Raw genomic sequence first — 20,203 nt, 5'->3', positions numbered from 1 at the left:
GCTAAATTTTCACACATTCAAATACTAGTTTATTTGGGGCTTTTTTTCCCACATTTAAATTTTGCTAATAAGAATGGTTGGTCCAAAATAGTATTCCTGAAATAATCTCGTGATGTAGCCCTGGCAAGGGTTGGGAAATGTAAACCAGTTCCCATGTGTAGAGTGAATGTGTTCAATTATAATTTTTTTTTGATTCGATTATTATTGTCACATGTATTAGTATACAATGAAAAGCATAGTTTCTTGCTCCCTATACAGACAAAGCACACCATACATAGAGAAGGAATGGAGAGAGTGCAGAATGTAGTGTTACAGTCATAGCTAGGGTGTAGAGCAAGATCAACTTAATATGAGGTAGGTCCATTCAAAAGTCTGATGGCAGCAGAGAAGAAGCTGTTCTTGAATCAATTGGTACATGTCCTCAGACTTTTGTATCTTTTTCCTGATGGAAGAAGGTGAAAGAGAGTATGTCCGGTGTGCATGGGGTCCTTGATAATGCTGGCTGCTTTCCGAGGCAGCGGGAAGTGTAGACAGAGTCAATGGATGGAAGGCTGGTTTGCGTGGTGGACAGGGCTTCGTTCACGACCCTTTGTAGTTTCTTCCGGTCTTGGACAGAGCAGGAGCCATACCAAGCTGTGATACAATGAGAAAGAATGCTTTCTATGTTTTTTAAACAAAAAGATAGAATTTGAGTTATGAAAGTCAGAAAAATGTTATAAAATTCCAAACCTTATTCATGATCAAGAACTTGAAATAGTTTACTGCAGTGAAAATCTTAACTTACAATTATGAGGCATGGATTGAAGGAGGACTTCCTTTTAAACTGTTGAGGCTTCCCAATCAGCATATTTGTGCTGTGTCCCTGTAGCAAAGCATAACTACTGAAATAAAAGTGCATGCTTAAAAGTTTTCTTCCTGTACCACTGCCATCTAATTTGTCCTTTGTGGATTTTCAGCTGGAGACCAGATTAAATTTATGGATACAGGAACATGTATGCAATTGCACTGAAATGTATGTGTGTTATTTTGGTGATTATGGAAAATAGGGACAGGAGTAAGCCATTGAACTCTTCATTCAGTGAGATCATGGTTGATATGTATCCTACTTCAACCACCAACTCGGATCTGAAATTATTTAACTAGCATCTACTTTTATGTGGAAGAGAGTTCTTCACTTTTCCTAATTTCTCTCCTGAAGGGCCAAATCTGATTTTAAGCATTTGTCTCTTTCCCCCAGATTCTCCCACCATGGGCTAAAGTTTCTCTCCACCAATTCATTAATTCCTTTCAAAATCCTCAAAATCAAATAAATCACCACTTAACCTAACCTTCAATTCCCTGAAACATAGACATTTATGTCATCCCTCCTCAAAATCTTCAAGTTCTGGTGAATCTTTGCTGTATTTCTTCCAAGACCAATATATCCTTTCTAAGGTATGGTACGCAAAATTAGGTTATTGGCTCTGGAAGAAGGCATTCTGAAGGTTTGACCACATGATATCTGACCATGTATTTCCTAATCACAGGCCATTTGTTCAAATGGTCAGGTTATCTGTGGTTGAGAACTTCTAAGAGTAGTTTTGCACCAACAGTACTCTGTGGCATGTTCAAAGGACCAAGAAATTACCTGTCAGCAGTAAGGGAGGGCAATGAGAGGATAGAGGAAACCCGAGTGAAACAGCTCCCACCCAGCTCTCTTTCAGTGCCTCTTGGATTCTGAGAATCCCCAAACCTTTCTGATGCCCATCTCTCCATGTTCGTCCACAGGCTCGTGACTCTCAGATTTCACCAAATGGAGTGGGGGAGGAAATTTAAATTACTGTATCTCCCAGGTTGCTGGAGACAGCACTTGGAGAGGAACCACTGATTCCAGGAACCTGCCCCAGAACCTCACAATACCTCGGATGTCGTCTAACATTAGTTTTATATGGATGTAGCAAAATCTTCTCCCTTTTATGTTCCAGTCCTCTACTTATAAATGGTTAATGTTTTTTTGGGCTCTTTATATTTTTTCTTGTACCCGAGCACTACCGTTTAATGATCTGTCTACATGGACACATTCAGAGGGATTCGGAATGTAATTCACTCTCATTGCAGTGATGCCATGTTTTTATCTTCACACTGCTCTTAAGGATGTAAGCAGTATGTGTTGCCATTAGGCTGATGTATGCATCAAAGTCCCAGGAATGCTTGGTTCAGCAGGAGAGGGAACAATAGATCAGCCAGTATGTGTACACAGTTTATGTTCCTAGTGATAGCTCTACCGAAAGCAGAATTTGCAACAGGAAGGTTGAAGGACCTGTTGCTTTTAGTTCTGTTTAACAGAAAGCGTATGATGGAAATACTTAGTTTCTGTCACTTTGTTCTGCTGTGTATACTATTCTGCAACCTAAAAAAATTAGTGCTCTGTATAATTTTTTCTCTCATAATTTACATTTTTGATTCAGATTCAACGGAAGATTTGGTTAATTCTGCACCTTCATCACTTTGTCAAAATTTACAACCACTTTCTGATACACCAAAAGATCCTGAAGGAACGCACACAGAAAGCGTCCTGGTGAATCCCAGTCGTCCGAAGATACATAGCAGGCGGTTTAGAGAGTAAGTGAAGTTCTGGTACTCTATGAATGAGTTTCATATTTAAAAGTATTCAATTTATTCCATGAAGGAATTTGAATATATTGCATCAGATTCTGCAGTATTCTGATCCTCTAAATTTGTAGTTTGAATGCCTGAACCCTATGCACTTCGGAAAAATGAGCATTGCTGGACTGTTGGGAACTGGGATGCATGCTGGTGTTCGACCACTAAGAATCAAACGTGCACCCTGCAGTAACTTTTTAACATACAATACACCCTTCAGCTCCTCTAACCTTTCTCCGTTCAGTATTTGTAGCCTGCTTTCTAACTCCGCTTTCATCCCACTCCCAAAATCATGATGGATATCTCTTTCCCTCAACATCAACTACATCCTTTTCAGAACTAAAATCATAACACACTCGCCAACATTTTTACAAATACTACTATAAATCTTGTTTTTGCAAAGCACTGGCTCATCCTTCATATACCCTTTCTCTTCACAAATCATCGTTGTTGCTCAACTATGCGCTCACCTCTCTAACCACTCCCTTTTCTAAATTCTATCCATTGCATCCAGGCCGACCTAATCAGTTTCCTTCATCTATTTTTCACAATGCTATTTACTTTCTCCCCTTCACAATGCTACTCAATTCGGTAGTTTAGGACAGTACGGTGGCACAGTGGTTAGCACTGCTGCCTCACAGCGCCAGTGTTCAATTCTGGCCTTTGGTTACTGTCCATGTGGAGTTTGCACATTCTTCCCGTGTCTGCGTGGATTTCCTCTGGGTGCTCCAGTTTCAAAGAACAAAGAACAATACAGCACAGGAACAGGCCCTTCGGCCCTCCAAGCCCGCGCCGCTCCCCGGTCCAGGATTGAATCCTGAATCCAGGATCCCCGCCCAATTTTCCAGCCTATCTACATACTAATATCCTATCCACCGAGCTGTCCCTCACAGCTATGATGCTTTGTTCATCACAACCTATTAACTCACCCCTACCCCCCCATTCCAGACCATGTGATCTCCAGGGAGAGGCGAAAACCCAGAGTGAAAACCCCAGGTTTTCCTCCCACAGTCCGAGAGATGTGCGGGTTTGGTTGATTGGCCATGCTAAATTGTCCGTTAGTATCAGGGGGAATATCAGGGTAAATACATGGGGTTACAGGGAAAAGGCCTGGGTGGGATTGTTGTCAGTGCAGGCTCGATAGGCCAAATGGCCTGTTTCTGCACTGTAGGGATTCTATGATAGTTTCTTCTTCCAAACCTGCACAGATATTTCCAGAATTCCTCTGGGTTCTATTGTTGGTGTGCTTTTGTATGTCATTTGCATTCTGGCTGTTGATCATTTAATTACATGTTCACCTTCACATGTACAATGTTAACAATGCTTAACTCAAATATCATCATGCTTTTCAACCTTATCTGATTTCAAGTTCTGGAAAAGTTGAAATTCATTTAGTTCGACTTTTACAAATTTATCTCTGTTTACAAATATTTTTTGGTTCATGCCATCTTTATATGTTTCTGGTTTTGGCTTAATTGACCTTCCTAGCCATCATTTCAGGCTGAGCCCTGTAACATATGACCTGAAAATCACATTCAACCTTAAGCTTAACATCCCAACCATCACCAAAACTTGATTATTCTACCTCTTTCGAATACTCATGGAAAAAGACGAGTGGTGTCCTCGGGTTAAGGTGCTAAACTGGGGGAAGGCTAACTCCAACCGGATTAGGAAGGATTTGGAGACTGTTGTTTGGGAGAGGCTGTTTGAGGGTAAATCCACATTTGGCATGTGGGAGTGTTTTAAGGAGCAGTTGATCGGAGTGCAGGACAGGCATGTGCCTATGAAAAGGAAGGACAGGAAAGGCAGGATTCAGGAACCATGGATGACCAGGGAAATTGTGAGTCTAGTCAAAAAGGAAAAGGATGTATAACTGAGGTCTAGGCAACTAAAAACTGATGAAGCACTTGAAGAATACAGGGAAAGTAGAACAGAGCTCAAACAGGGAGTTAGGAGGGCAAAAAGGGGTCACACAATGTCCTTGACAGACAGGATTAAAGAGAATCCCAAGGCATTTTATGCATATATTAGGAACAAGAGGATAGCTAGAGAAAGAGTTGGCCAACTCAAGGACAAAGGAGGGAAATTATTCATAGAACCAAAGGAAGTGGGTGAGATCCTTAATGAGTACTTTGCATCGGTATTCACAAAGGAGAGAGACACGTCGATTGATGGTGTCTCAGAGGGATATGTAAACCCTTTAAAACAAGTCATTGTTACAAGGAAGGAAGTGTTAGGCGAATTAAAAAGCATTAAGGTAGACAAATCCCCAGGGCCAGATGGCATCTATCCCAGATTACTGAGGGAGACAAGAGGTGAAAGCGCTGGGCCTCTATCAGAAATCTTTGTTTCCTCATTGACCATTGGTGAGGTCCCAGAGGATTGGAGGATAGCCAATGTTGTCCCATTGTTTAAGAAGGGTAGCAAGGATAACCCGGGTAATTATAGGCCAGTGAGCTTGACATCAGTGATAGTGAAATTGTTGGAGAAGATTCTTTGAGATAGGATCTATACACATTTGGAACTAAATGGTCTTGTTAGCAACAGACATCATGGTTTCGTACAAAGGAGGTCATGTCTCACTAATTTAATTGAGTTTTTTGAGATTGACGAGGGAAGGGCTGTGAATATTGTCTACGTGGACTTTAGCAAAGCATTTGACAAGGTGCCTCAAGGCAGGCTGGTACAAAAGATTAAATCACACAGGCTCAGGGCTCAACTAGCTAGATGGATTCAGAACTGGCTTGGCCATAGAAGACAGAGGGTAGAGGTGGAAGGGTGTTTTTCTGTAACTAGTGGTGTTCCACAGGGATCAGTGCTGGGACCTCTGCTGTTTGTAATATATATAAATGACTTGGAAGGAAACATAGCTGGTCTGATTAGCAAGTTTGCGGATGATACTAAGATTGATGGAGTTGCGGATAGTGATGAAGATTGTCAGAGAATACAGCAGGATATAGGCTGGAAAATTGGGCGGAGAAATGGCAGATGGAATTTAATCCGGACAAATGCGAGGTGATGCATTTTGGTAGATCCAATTCAGGTGGGAGCTATAAAATAAATGGCAGAAACATCAGGGCTGTAGACACACAGGTGGGCGTGCAGGTCCACAGATCCTTAAGTGGCAACACCGGTGGAAAAGGTGGTGAAGAAAGATATGGTATGCTTGCCTTCATTGGACAGGGCATCAAGTATAAAAGTTGGCAAATTATGTTACAATTATATAAAACATTGGTTAGGCCACATTTGGAATACTGTCCAATTTTGGTCACCACACTACCAGAAGGACATGGAGACTTTGGTGAGAGCACAGAAACGGTTTACCAGGATGTTACCTGGCATGGAGGGTATTAGCTACGAGGAGAGATTGAATAAACTGGATTGTTCTCCCTGGAAAGACAGAGGCTGAGGGGTGACCTGATAGAAGTTTATAAACTTATGAGGGGTGTGGATAGGATGAACAGTTGGAAGCTTTGCCCAGGGCAGAAATGACAATTACAAGGGAGCACAAGTTCAAGATGAGGGGGGAAAGGTTCAGTGGAGATGTGCGGGGGAAGTTTTTTTACACAGAGGGTAGTGGTGGCCTGGAATGCACTGCCAAATGAGATGGTTGAGACAGATATGTTAGAGACATTTAAGACTTATCTGGATAGACACATGAACAGACGGGAATAGAGGGATACAAATGTTGGTCTAGATAGGACAAGGTGATCGGTGCAGGCTTGGAGGGCCAACGGGCCTGTTCCTGTGCTGTACTGTTCTTCATTTTCTGGAACATTGCTTGCTTACAAGTTTGCTTCTTCCCCTGTTCACTTTGAGGACTGATTTCTTAAAACCTTTCATCACCAGCTTTCCTGCTTACACCTGCAAATGTCCTCATCTGTACTAACTCTGTCATCACCCCAACATTTTAGGGACCAACCATTCCCTTTGCACTAGCAAAAAATCTGATTGACAAGTCTTTCTATGGACTTGCTCCATATTACATCACTGATTTTTTTTCAAGAAGGCAAGGGCATATGCCATGTGATCCTGCCTTCTACAATTCTCTCCCAGCACAGCTTTGATTTGTTACCTTGACCCGCAAATTCACAAGCTTTTAAGCAATCGGTTTTCAATGACTTCAGTCCCCTGTCTCTTTCCTTAGCTCCAATTTCCCACTTTTCTGGCTCAGAGACTGCCATTCGGACTACAAAGTGCATTGAGATTTTACTTTTGTCAAAAAGAGCATGATGTAAATATTTTCTGGTGGTTGAACTCCAAAATACAATGCTGGACATTAGATAACGACAACAACTTGTATTTGTGGAGTGCCTTTTAATGTACTAAAATATCCAAAAACTTCATAGGAGCATATAAAGCAAAATTTGATATTTAGCCATATTGGGACAGATGAATTTAAGGAGGAAAGAGAGTTGTAGATGTAGAGATGTGTAGGGAGGGAACTCCAGAGCTTAGGCCCTTCGCCACTGAAGGCAAAGCCAACAATGGTGAAGCGATTTAAATTGGGAATGTTCAAGAAGCCAGAATTAAATAAGTGCAAATAGACTTGTGGGGCTGGAAGAAATGACAGTGTTGGGAAGGGATGAGATTACGAAGGTAATTGAATTGAAGAATGAGTATTTTAAAATCGAGATGTTGCTTAACCAGGACTGAATGTAGGTCAGAGAGCACTGGTGTGATGAGTGGGCAGGACTTGGTGTGAGTAAGGACATGTACAGCAGAGTTTTAGATGACCTCAAGATTGCAGATGATGGAACATGAGAAGCCTGTCACAAGTACATTGGTCACCAAGTCTAGAGGAAGTAAAGGCAACCAATGACCCCTGATGGGCGGAGAAAGGTGATGTTATCGAAGTGGAAATAGACAATTTCAGAGATGATGCGAATATGTGGTCCGAAGCTCATCTCTGGGTCAAATGTGATAGCAAGGTTGCAAACAGTCTGATTCAGCCCCAGGTTGTTGCTGGGAGGGGGACAGAATCAAAGACTAGGGAATGGAGTTTGTTGCAAGGTCTGAGGTCCATGTTGGACAAGCAGTGTGATCAATTAGAGACAGTGGAGGGATCGAAAAAGACTGATTTCCTATTTCCTCTCAATGTGCCCTATCACACTTTCTCAACTGTAGGTCGACATGATTTAACATTAAAAAATGGATGTGTACAAATTGCACCATCATAACAAATTTTAGTGTGGAGGCACTATTCATCAATTGCAACCATCATGAAGGAAATGAATTAACATGTGATAGAAAAAAGCTTAAGAAAAGTGTTAAAGTGCATACATCTTGGTTTAATCAGTGGTGAAATGAACATATCCACTCGGGAGTGTCTTGAGGTCTAGTATAAACTAGTATGATGTGTGCGGACTTTCAGGCTCAAAGCACAAGTTTCAGACCTTTGCTAGGCACATGGTGAAAACTAGCAATTTAACCACAGAATTAGGCTTGGGACGGGTTTCTCCGACCTCACTGCGTCATTATTAGATCACTCCGGTCCTGAAGAACAGTGTGCAGGCCTAAAAATCTGTTTTGCACCCAGCGTTAGCCAGTTTGCGAGTCTCCCGGCCTCTTTCAAATGGCACAAGCCGGCTGATTAGCATGAGAGTGACTGTATCTCAATCTTCCCAGTGGGTTTGGCGTGCCAACCACCCCTGTCCCGGAATGCACCCGCCTCTCCGGCGTGACATCACACGGGTGCGAATCACTACTGCTCTTAAAAAGTGTGATTCCAGCCCAGCAGTTGCGAGGGTGAGTGAGGAGGTGAGTACCACTGTGCACCAACCTCTTGGGTGCCAGAGGGTGGGTAAGCCGCTGACATGTGTAGTGGGGCCCCTATGGGTGCAGGGGCTCTGGAGGGGGGGCGGACGGGAGGGGGGGTCCTTGGGTCAGGGGTTGCCTCTGGAATGGGGTCCTATGGCAGGCATTCTCCCTGTTTGCTAAAAGCCCTCCATAGGTTCCAGAGGTTGAGATCAAATCCCAAACCCTCCACCCTGCCACCTTTCAGCTGGAAATATGCCGTTGTTTAGCACAGACATACCATCCCAGGCCCCACTAACAGTTACAAGCACCTAGTGGCTGTTGCCTCAATGAAGGGAGCCTAACACGGCGCTAAACACTGCATGAACTCAGCGGTGCTCCCTACAATGGACACCTGTCAAATGCAAGTCCGGCAGGTGCTTCAAAGAACAAAGAACAAAGAACAATACAGCACAGGAACAGGCCCTTCGGCCCTCCAAGCCCGCGCCACTCCCCGGTCCAGGATTAAATCCTGAATCCAGGATCCCCGCCCAATTTTCCAGCCTATCTACATACCAATATCCTATCCACCGAGCTGTCCCTCACAGCTACGATGCTTTGTTCATCACAACCTATTAACTCACCCCCACCCCCCCATTCCAGACCATGTGATCTCCAGGGAGAGGCGAAAACCCAGAGTGAAAACCCCAGGGCCAATATGGGGGAAAAAAATCTGGGAAATTCCTCTCCGACCCCTGAGGCGATCGAAACGAGTCCAGGAGATCACACTGGCCCTGATCGGAAAATGCTTCCCAACCCTAGTCATTTCCACTTCCACGAACACCATATGAATTCCCTGCCCCCGAGACAGGTTTCCAACTATCCGTAGTCTCGCTCTGTACTGGCACCAGCAAGATGATCATAGCTTCCCTACTGTCTGTCTGAACTGCACACCATGAAGGGTGATCTTATGAAAAATATTCTAAGTCCAGAACAAGCGTGAAAATGGGAGGATTTTGGATCCATCTTTTTGGCGAAACCAAATGTCGAATCTTATGCACTCAGTCCATGAAAAAATGCTGAAAACCATTTCTCACCTGTAAGGAGAGAGGGTGGGGCTTAAATAGCCAGAAAGCTGGCTGACTGCAGCAGAGGGCACCACTATGCACCAGAGAGCAGTAGAGACTTGCCACACAGCCGCTGCTGCTATCAGCTGGCCTCCGTGACCTAAACCAGGCAATCACCACCCACCTGCGCTCCCTGTGGGACATGGATCACAGACAGAGGCATCACGGCTGTGGAGTGCAATAATCTTTAATTGTTATGATTTACAAATCATTCTTTCCCTAACTACAATGCCCGCCTTCACCTGTGCTCTCTTGGTGACCCTACAACTTTATCTTACGGGGCCTATTGCTGCGTCTAAATGACTCCCCAGGATGCAGATCAGAGCTGGGTGTGGTCAGCTGTGTTCTGCACCCCGTGGCCTTTGATGCCTTGGCTGGGCATCCCCTGGAGGGCCAGGACCTGGAGGGCCCCGGCTGACTTTCGGTCATCACGGATGCAGCCATGCCACCCAGTTCAGCTCGCTGCCCAGGAGATGCACTGGTGTCAAGAAGGGCTGATTCAGAAGGGCTAGGGTCTCATGAGTGGAAGACCCTGGCCTGGGCTCTAGCGCATCCTCCTCTCCCAGGGTGCTCATGGGCTCCTGGGATACTCCATGTGATGGCAGGACAGCTGGAGTGAGCTCCAGAGACCTCTCCATAACCTGACGCTGCCAGTCCTGGAGGCCCAACAGCATCTGCACCATGATGTGCGAGCCCTCAGCAATAGCCACTGAATCTGGACCAAACTCTGGAGATCCGCAGCAATTGCCCTCTGTGACTGGATCATGCTCTCGAGGCCCGCAGCCATGGCCCTTAGAGTCTGGGCTACGCTCTGCAATTGGCAACTGTGTCTCGAGCATGTTCCCGGGGCCCTCAGCATGGTCCTCGGCGACTAGGCCAAACCTTAGACCCTGCCACACATGGCTACCATTTCCTGCCCCAGGCTTTCCACTGCAGTCACCACCCTTACAGTGTGGGCCTGGGTACCATGCAATGCCAACACCATCTCCTTTACCTGAAGGCTGCTGGATTTACAGCTCCTGGAATGTCTCTGACACCCCTTCCTGCAATGCCCAGCTCTGCTTGTGCATCCCCAGCAGCTGTGCGAGAACCTTTTCCAGGGGCCCGATATCTGGCTGTGCTGTTGGATCCAGCAAGGGATCCTTGCCCGATCCCTTGGACCTTCCTGCCTCCACATGATGTGCTTCAGCAGCTGTTGGGTGTTCACCAGAAACTGACCCCAAAGCCTGTCTGCTAATTCCACCCACAAGGTATAGGTCTCTGCACTGGTGGAGGGTGCAGGTGATGTCCCTGATGCCTGGTCGGTGGTTTCTGAGGTACTTTCCTCCGTTGTGCTGGCAGGGGTCACGGGGGAGGCGGCCTGCGGGGCACACCAACTCCTGAGGGCCTGGCCTCATCCAGTGTTGCTCCTGCAAGAGAAGACACATGGTAAGTGCAAGGGAGCATTTGAATACAGCTCCCCCCTGTAATGGCGCATAGCTGCAGCTCCTTCAGGCGAATCACGCACCTGCGGACTTCATGACGGTATGTTTCACGTGGAACCTCTTTCAGTGCACTAAGTGTTGGTGGACTGTGGTGTGGAAGGTGCCAAAGAGACCAGCGTGGATCATTCCTTTACTCTCACCATTATGACACTTCAAATTTTTTTGGGAGAATTCTGCCCCTTATCGCCACACAGCAGCTTAAATTATGTGGTGTCCACTAGAAAGTGGAGCAAAACCGATTAATAAGTCTCTCATATAACAGGTATGAGTTTATTGACTAGAAGGGCAGATGTCTGAAAATAGTTTGCAACTATGCCACCTCATTTGGAAAAGTAAATACAATTACTTTGTATTGATGCTTTTTATCATTCACAAATTAATTTCTCACAAGCTATCAGCTTACCATAACTGAGATATTTATCATACTCTTATCAGTTGGTACAAGGGGAATTTTGCTTCTGAGGTTGGTGGTTTTCATGGCAGAATAATGTGGGTGGAACTCTGCATTATTTCTGATCTGGGTGAGCTTTGGTGTCAGTGAATACTTAGTCAGGTGTTCTGTTTTGCCAGCATGGTTGACTTTATCTTAAGGTTGCAAAAGTAATTTAATTTGCATGAATATTAACCACTCATCCTAATATTAGAAAGTTAAGAGCATAAGTTGTTTGTAAGTGAGATAGCAGGGAGTTTTTTAAAACTATATTGTGAACTCTTTTTGTTTGTCACAGTCTGCTGGTCACAGCACTGAGATCGTGAAGTTCCTTCTGTCTGGGGTTTAACCACAAAAGCTTTTATTGCAACATTCATAATTTACATACCATAAAAATACATTTCCACACTTCTTTACAGGATATGCAACTTTTTCTATTTGCAGTTGTGTGAAACCTTTGATGTTTTGTCGCTTTTACTTTGCCATGTATAAGCACGTTTAAGAGGTAAAAAGCTCTATTTGATCTCTCAGATTTTCAGAGAACAATGGCCTTTCTCATTGTCAGTTGTTTTAATGCTATTAGTTTGTCCTTTTTCTTGCCAACTTCCTACATGGATTCCCTCGCCTCCCTCTGAGTCAAGTTACCTTCTTGTTTTTTGCTCACATCTCCATTATTCATGTGTAATTTTTGACGGTGAGATGAAGACTGCCCCCCAAGGAAGCATCACTAGAGTGTAACTCCACCCTTGCCCAATAGCACACATGGGGCAGAATTCTCCTCAAAAAAAATCTTGGTGTCATAACAGCAAGAATAACGGAGTGATCCATGCCGGTCTCTCAGGCACGCTCCGCACCACAATCCTCCAACACTCAAGTCACTTTTTTGGAGGCTGGGGAGTTTTGTGTTGGTACTAGGGGGAGCAGGCCCAAACAACCCAGTGAGTCCAGCTTTAGAGCACTCGGGCACTGTTTCACAAGGGCGCCCCAATCTCTCAGTGCAATGGGGAACGCTCTCCCTCCCCCCACAGACATTGGGAACCCCCCCACCCGGCAGCATGTTCCCCCAAACACTCCCTGACACGGGTCAACAGCATCTGGGCCCTCCCAATGGGTTCCCCTGCCAGACCCCTGACATTACGCCCCCAACATGATCCCCTGCATGCCCCCATCATAGTCCGCCCGTCATATCTAATTTGGTATCGGCTATTTTGATTGGCCAGGCAAGTCCAAAATATCTAATTGATCATATTTTCTCAATCTTTATTGTAAAGAATAGATTTGATTAAGATCTCTGGGAGCGGGAGTAGGGTATATGGGCCATCAAATCTGTTCTGTCATTGAATAAGATTATGGATGATCTGCTTGTGGCTTTAATTCCACTTTGCTGCCTGCCCTCTATAACGCTATACTCCCTGATCAAAGATCTGTTTAACTCGTATTAAATATATTCAATGACCCAGCCTCCTTGAAAGTCAATTTCAAAAACAACAACTCTTATAAGAAGTTCTTCTTCATCACTGTCTTAAATTATTTTTAAACTCTGCTCCCTAGTTTTAGATTCCCCCATGAGAGGAAAAATCCTCCCAGCATCTACCCTGTTAAACCCCCTCAGAATCTTATGTTTCAATAAGATCACCTCTCATTCTAAACTCCAGTGAATATAGGTCCAACCTGCTCAACCATTCCCAGGAATCAGCTGATTGAACCTTAGAACATAGAAAAACTACAGCACAAACAGGCCCTTTGGCCCACAAGTTGTGCCGAACACATCCCTACCTTCTAGACCTACCTATAACCCTCCATCCTATTAAGCTCCATGTACTCATCCAGGAGTCTCTTAAAAGACCCTATTGAGTTTGCCTCCACCACCCCTAAACGGCAGCCGATTCCACTCGCCCACCACCCTCTGTGTGAAAAACTTACCCCAACATCTCCCCTGTACCTACCCCCCAGCACCTTAAACCTGTGTCCTCTCGTAGCAGACATTTCCACCCTGGGAAAAAGCCTCTGAGAGTCCACCCAATCTATGCCTCTCAACATCTTATACACCTCTATTAAGTCTCCTCTCATGCTACGTCTCTCCAAGGAGAAAAGACCGAGCTCCCTCAGCCTATCCTCATAAGGCATGCCACTCAATCCAGGCAACATCCTTGTAAATCTCCTCTGCACCCTTTCAATCTTTTCCACATCCTTCCTATAGTGAGGCGACCAGAACTGAGCACAGTACTCCAAGTGGGGTCTGACGAGGGTCTTATATAGCTGCATCATTATCCCCGGACTCCTAAACTCAATCCCTCGATTGATAAAGGCCAGCACACCATACGCCTTCTTAACCACCTCCTCCACCTGCGGGGCCGATTTTAGAGTCCTATGGACCCGGACCCCAAGGTCCTTCTGATCCTCTACCGTACTAAGAGTCTTTCCCTTTATATTGTACTCCTTCATCCCATTTGTCCTACCAAAATGGACCACGACGCATTTATCTGGGTTGAAGTCCATCTGCCACTTGTCCGCCCAGTCTTGCATCCTATCTATGTCCCTCTGTAACTTTTGACATCCCTCCAGACTATCCACAACGCCACCAACCTTCGTGTCGTCGGCAAACTTACCAACCCATCCCTCCGCTTCCTCATCCAGGTCATTTATGAAAATGACAAACAGCAAGGATCCCAGAACAGATCCCTGGGGCACATCACTGGTGACCGACCTCCATTTAGAAAAAGACCCATCTATACCCACTCTCTGCCTCCTTTGGGCAAGATGTGGAGATGCCGGCGTTGGACTGGGGTAAGCACAGTAAGAAGTCTCACAACACCAGGTTAAAGTCCAACAGGTTTATTTGGTAGCAAATACCATAAGCTTTCGGAGCGCTGCCCCTTCGTCAGATGGAGTGGATATCTGTTCTCCAACAGTGCACAGAGACACAGAAATCAAGTTACAGAATACTAATTAGAATGCAAATCTCTACAGCCAGCCAGGTCTTAAAGGTACAGATAATGTGGGTGGAGGGAACATTAAACACAGGTGAAAGAGATGTGTATTGTCTCCAGACAGAACAGATTCTGCAAGATCAGGGGGAAAGCTGTGGGTGTTACTGATAATGTGACATAAATCCAACATCCCGGCTTAGGCCGTCCTCATGTGTGCGGAACTTGGCTATCAGTTTCTGCTCAGCGACTCTGCGCTGTCATGTGTCGTGGAGGCCGCCTTGCGTTCTCCAAGGCGGCCTTCACGACACACGACAGCGCAGAGTCGCTGAGCAGAAACTGATAGCCAAGTTCCGCACACATGAGGACGGCCTAAACCGGGATGTTGGATTTATGTCACATTATCAGTAACCCCCCACAGCTTTCCCCCTGATCTTGCAGAATCTTACTAGCTGTTCTGCCTGGAGCCAATACACATCTCTTTCACCTGTGTTTAATGTTCCCTCCACCCACATTATCTGTACCTTTAAGACCTGGCTGGCTGTAGAGATTTGCATTCTAATTAGTATTCAGTAACTTGATTTCTGTGTCTCTGTGCACTGTTGGAGAACAGATACCCACTCCATCTGACGAAGGGGCAGCGCTCCGAAAGCTTATGGTATTTGCTACCAAATAAACCTGTTGGACTTTAACCTGGTGTTCTGAGACTTCTTACTGTCCTTTGGGCAAGCCAGTTCTGGATCCACCGGGCAGCAGCCCCTTGGATCCCATGCCCTCTCACTTTTTCTAGAAGCCTTGCATGGGGGACCTTATCGAACGCCTTGCTAAAATCCATATAAACCACATCTACCGCCTTCCCTTCGTCAATGTGTTTAGTCACATTTTCGAAGAACTCCACCTGGCTCGTAAGGCACGATCTGCCCTTGACAAAGCAATGCTGAGTATTCTTGAGCATACTAAACCTCTCTGAATGCTCATATATCCTGTCCCTCAGGATCTTCTCCATCAATTTACCAACCACTGAGGTTAGACTCACCGGTCGGTAATTACCTGGGCTATCCCTATTCCCCTTCTTGAAAATAGGAACCACATCTGCAATCCTCCAATCCTCCGGCACCTCTCCCGTCTCCATCGACGACACAAAGATCATCGCCAGAGGCTCTGCAATCTCCTCCCTCGCCTCCCACAGTTACCTGGGGTACATCCCATCCGGACCCGGCGACTTATCTATCTTGATGCCATTCAAAGATTCCAGCACAACCTCTTTCTTAAAGTCCACATACTCAATTCTTTCAGTCCACCGCACGCCCGCAGTACATCCACCCAGGTCCTTCTCCTCTGTGAAAACCGAGGCAAAATACTCATTGAGCATCTCTGCCATTTCTACTGGTTCTGTACAGACTTTCCAGCCTTCACCTTTTATAGGCCCTATTCCGTCACGTCTCATCCTTTTACTCTTCACATATTTATAGAACGCCTTAGGTTTCTCCTTAATCCTACCTGCCAGGGCCTTCTCGTGACCCCATCTGGCTCTCCTAATTTCCTTCTTTAGTCCCTTCCTACAAGCCGTATACTCTTCTAAATCCCTATCTTCGCCAAGCTCTCTGAGCCTTTTGTACGCTTTCCTTTTCTTCTCGACTAGGTCCCGCACAGCTTTCGTGCACCACGGTTCCTTTAACCGACCAACACCTCCCTGTCTGCTCGGAATGTTGTCCTGTAGAACTCTAGACAGACATTCCTTGAAAAACTGCCACCTCTCTTCAGTACATTTCCCCGAGAATACCTCCTTCCAATTTACTCCTCTAAGTTGCTGTCTAATGTCTTCATATTTCCCCTTACTCCATATAAACACTTTCCTAGCTTGCCTGATCCTCTCTTTTTCCAATGCAAGCCTAAAGGAGATAGAGTTATGATCGCTATCCCCAAGATGCTCTCCCACTGAGAGATCTGACACCTGTCCAGGCTCATTGGTCAGTATCAGATCAAGTACAGCCTCTCCTCTTGTAGGCTTGTCCACATGCTGTGTCAGGAAACCCTCCTGAACACACCTAACGAACTCTTCCCCATCCAATCCCCTTACTCTAGGGATATTCCAATCTATATTTGGGAAATTAAAGTCTCCCATCACAACAACTCTGCTATTACTGCATCTCTCCAGGATCTGTTTCCCTCTCTGCTCCTCCACCTCCCTGTTACTATTGGGCGGCCTATAGAAAACTCCCAGCAAAGTGACCGGCCCCTTCCCACTCTGAACTTCCACCCACAGAGACTCAGTGGACAATCCCTCCACAGCATACACCTTCTCTACAGCTGTGACACTATCCCTGATCAGCAGTGCCACTCCACCCCCTCTCTTGCCTCCCTCCCTGTCCTTCCTGAAACATCTGAATCCCGGCACCTGGAGTATCCAGTCCTGTCCCTGAGACATCCAAGTCTCGGTATTGGCCACCACATCATACTTCCAGGCATCGATCCACGCTCTGAGCTCATCCCCTTTATTCACTATACTCCTGGCATTAAAGTAAACACATCTCAATCCTTTGGTCTGAGCTCTCCACTTCTCTAATCCCTGTCCATCCGCCCTCTTGCACTGCCTATAACCCTTCTCTGTTTGCGAGCTACCTTCCTCACTCTCAGTCACCTCATTTTGATCCCCTCCCCCCAACCTATCTAGTTTAAACTCTCCCCAGTAGCCTTAGCCAACCTTCCTGCCAGGATATTGGTCCCCCTGGGATTCAAATGCCACCCGTTTTTTGTGTACAGGTCACACCTGCCCCTGAAGAGATCCCAATGGTCCAGGAACCTGAATCCCTGCCCCCTGCACCAGTCCCTCAGCTACACATTCATCCTCCACCTCACTCCATTCCTGTCCTCACCTTCCCGTGGCACAGGCAGCAATCCTGAGATTACTACCTTTGCTTTCCTCCTTCTCAGCTGTCTCCCTAATTCCCTATACTCTCTTTTCATGACTCCTTCCCCCTTCCTACCCACATCAGCGGTATCAATATGTACTGCTACCTCCGGCTCCTCTCCCTCCCACCTCAGGATTTCTGGGACTCGCCCAGCGACATCCTGGATCCCAGCCCCAGGGAGGCAGACCACCATGCGAGACTCCCACCTGCCTCCGCAAAATTGCCTGTCCGTCCCCCTGACTGTCAAGTCCCCGATTAATACTGCCTTCCTCCTCTTTTCTTTAGCCCTCTGAGTTACAAGGCCGGACACCCCGGAGACACGGCCACTGCTGCTTCCCCCAGATTCTTCTTTGAATTGCTTCCAATGCAAGTGTATCCCTCCTTAAGAAAGGGGTCCAAAATCATACATTGTACTCGAGGTGTAATCACATGTGTCAGTTGTAGCAAGACTCCCCTACTTGTATGCTCCATCTCCCTTGCAATAAAGACCAAATTCCATTTGGCTTTCTAATTACTTGCTGTACCTGCATGCTAACTTTGTGTGATTCATGTACAAGGATATCCAGATGCCTCTGTACTACATAATTCTGCAGTCTCTCTCCATTTAAATAATCTGCTTTTCTATTCTAAAGTGCAGTAAGAAGTCTCACAAAACCCTAAAGTGGAAAACCTCACATTTCCCACATCATTTAACCTATCTATATTGCTTTGCATATCCTCTTTGTATCATCAGCAAATTTGGCTACAATACAGTTGATTCCTTCATCCAAGTTATTAACATAGATTGTAAATACTTGAGTATTTTCAGTTCCAATCCCTGTGAGACTCCACTTGTTGCAGTTTGTCAAGCTGAAACTTTATCCAGTGTCTGTCTCTATCCATGTTCATATGTCACCTCCAACAGCAGGAGCTCTTATCTTGAGCAGTAATCTTTTATGTGGCACCTTTTAGAAATACAATACTTCCCACCTACTGGTACCTCTTAATGCATCCTGCTCATCCTCAAAGAACGCTCATAAATTTAAACACAGTTTCCCTTTCAGCAGTTACTGTATACAGTTCAACCATAACTTTATAGATGCTTTTGTCATTGTAAACTTTGAAGAGTGGGCACATTATAATTTTGTGATGCATTTAGAAAGGATGATGGGGATGAGGATTTAGAATTAGTGATTTTTTTAAAAATCCTCCCCTTCTCCACCTGCCACCTCCAGCACCCCCTCCCCGTCCCCCCGCCCAATCAAATCCCATGTTTTTTTTCCCCCTGTGTGAAGCTGTTTTAAGTTCTTGTACTCGGAGACTTCAAACCTGAAACATTTTTGTATATGAATGTGTCGACACTTGATGATAGAATTACTTCAGGGTCTTAATTATAGAAGCAATTGTGAACTGCTTGATTATTTTAATACTATCTAATTTCTCTACCATCACTTTCAGATGATTATCCAGTGCCTCAATGGCGGCCCATTCTTCAGATCTGTAAACTTAATTTCTCTAAATATTCTACTGCATGCACCATCACACTCATCCACTCTGTACCCCCCTGACTTATATTGGCACTTATTCTTTCAATACCTGAAATGTTTATTATATTCGTCATGGTCTCACCCACTCACTGCCTATATTACCTTCTTTTGCCCTACATCTATACCCCCACCCCATAACTCATATAAAGTCAGTTGTACTGTGATTTCCACTGCTTTGTACTTGTGATTCATGCTCACTTGAGTTCAAGAATTGTTACAGTTTCAAATGATGAGGCTGCCAGTATTCTCTGTAATGCAGATTTCTGCTTTGCAGTCAGCATTTTGTCTGGTTTGCCCTTCATCATGTGGCAAGAACAGCAATTGCAAATTTCCCAATGCACCCATTTCTCCTATATACCAACACTGTCAGCATCTTTTTCCTTGCGTAGTTTGTACTTTATTCTAACATTGTTATAGTACCTCACCATGTACATGTTTTTTTCCTTCAGATATTGCAGCCAGGTGCTCAGTAAAGAAGTTGACAATTATGTGACTGACCTGCTGAAAGAACTTGTCCGTTTCCAAGATCGCTTGTACCAAAAGGATCCAATTAAAGCTAAGAAAAAACGTAGGATTGTCATGGGGCTGAGAGAAGTTTTGAAACATCTAAAGCTGAAAAAGCTGAAGTGTGTTATCATTTCTCCTAACTGTGAAAGAATACAATCCAAAGGTAAGTTGTTTGTAATTGTTCCTTTTAAGGATATAGGAAGGGGAAAAATTAATTGGAACTGGACTAAGTCACTTAATGCACCGAGCCTGTTCAGCTATTCAATTATATCATGGCTGATCTGTGTCCTAACTCCATATCCTTTTAATGTCTTTGGTTAACAAAACTATCAATATTAGATTTAAAATTAACAGTTGACTGAGCCATCAATTGCCATTTGCGGAAGAGAGTTCCAAACTTTGCCTGTAGAAGTGCTTCCTAAAGTCACTGCTGAAAGATCGGATGCTAATTTTTAGACAATGCCCCTTAGCCTAGACTCCACAGCCAATAGAAATTCACCCCATCTGTTCCCTTTAATATCTTCAACTTTGACCAAATCACCTGTTAACTTTATAAATTCCAGGGAGTATGACCTTAATTTGTGCAATCTCTCCTTGTAATTTAACTCTTGGAATTCAGGTATTGTTCGAGTAAATCTACAGTGCACATCCTCAAAGGCCAATATATGCTTCATATGTTGTGGTGCCCATAACTGTTCACAGTACCCCAGATGTGGCCTAATGAGGGCCTGTATAGATATAATTTAACTTATGCCCACTTATACTTTCGTCCACTAGATATAAAGGCAAGCATCTATTAGCCTTTTCCCTTTCTGAAACTGTTCATGACATGCTAATGATGTGTACACAGACCCCAAGTCTCTTCAGACTCCACTGTTTCTAGCTTTTCACCGTTTTAGAAAGTCTTCTGT

General features: G+C 44.9%; 1 protein-coding gene across 7 annotated transcripts in view; it reads left to right on the top strand.

Moving 5' to 3' along the window:
* Positions 1 to 20,203, top strand: part of LOC144494880 (selenocysteine insertion sequence-binding protein 2-like) — a 102,198-nt gene that overhangs the window by 58,641 nt on the left and 23,354 nt on the right. For all 7 annotated transcript variants that reach the window (XR_013498168.1, XR_013498167.1, XM_078214384.1 and 4 more), the window contains 2 exons: positions 2,448 to 2,601; positions 19,235 to 19,455. Coding sequence is in view for 5 of the 7 variants with exons in the window: in XM_078214384.1 (XP_078070510.1) it covers positions 2,448 to 2,601; positions 19,235 to 19,455 (375 nt within the window). In the remaining 2 variants the exon portion in view is untranslated. The remainder of the gene's footprint in view (positions 1 to 2,447; positions 2,602 to 19,234; positions 19,456 to 20,203) is intronic.

The sequence above is a fragment of the Mustelus asterias genome, chromosome 6 (assembly GCF_964213995.1).
Source record: "Mustelus asterias chromosome 6, sMusAst1.hap1.1, whole genome shotgun sequence".
Taxonomy (NCBI): domain Eukaryota; kingdom Metazoa; phylum Chordata; class Chondrichthyes; order Carcharhiniformes; family Triakidae; genus Mustelus; species Mustelus asterias.
Note: the sequence above shows the minus strand (reverse complement) of the source record. Positions and strands in the feature narration are given on the sequence as shown.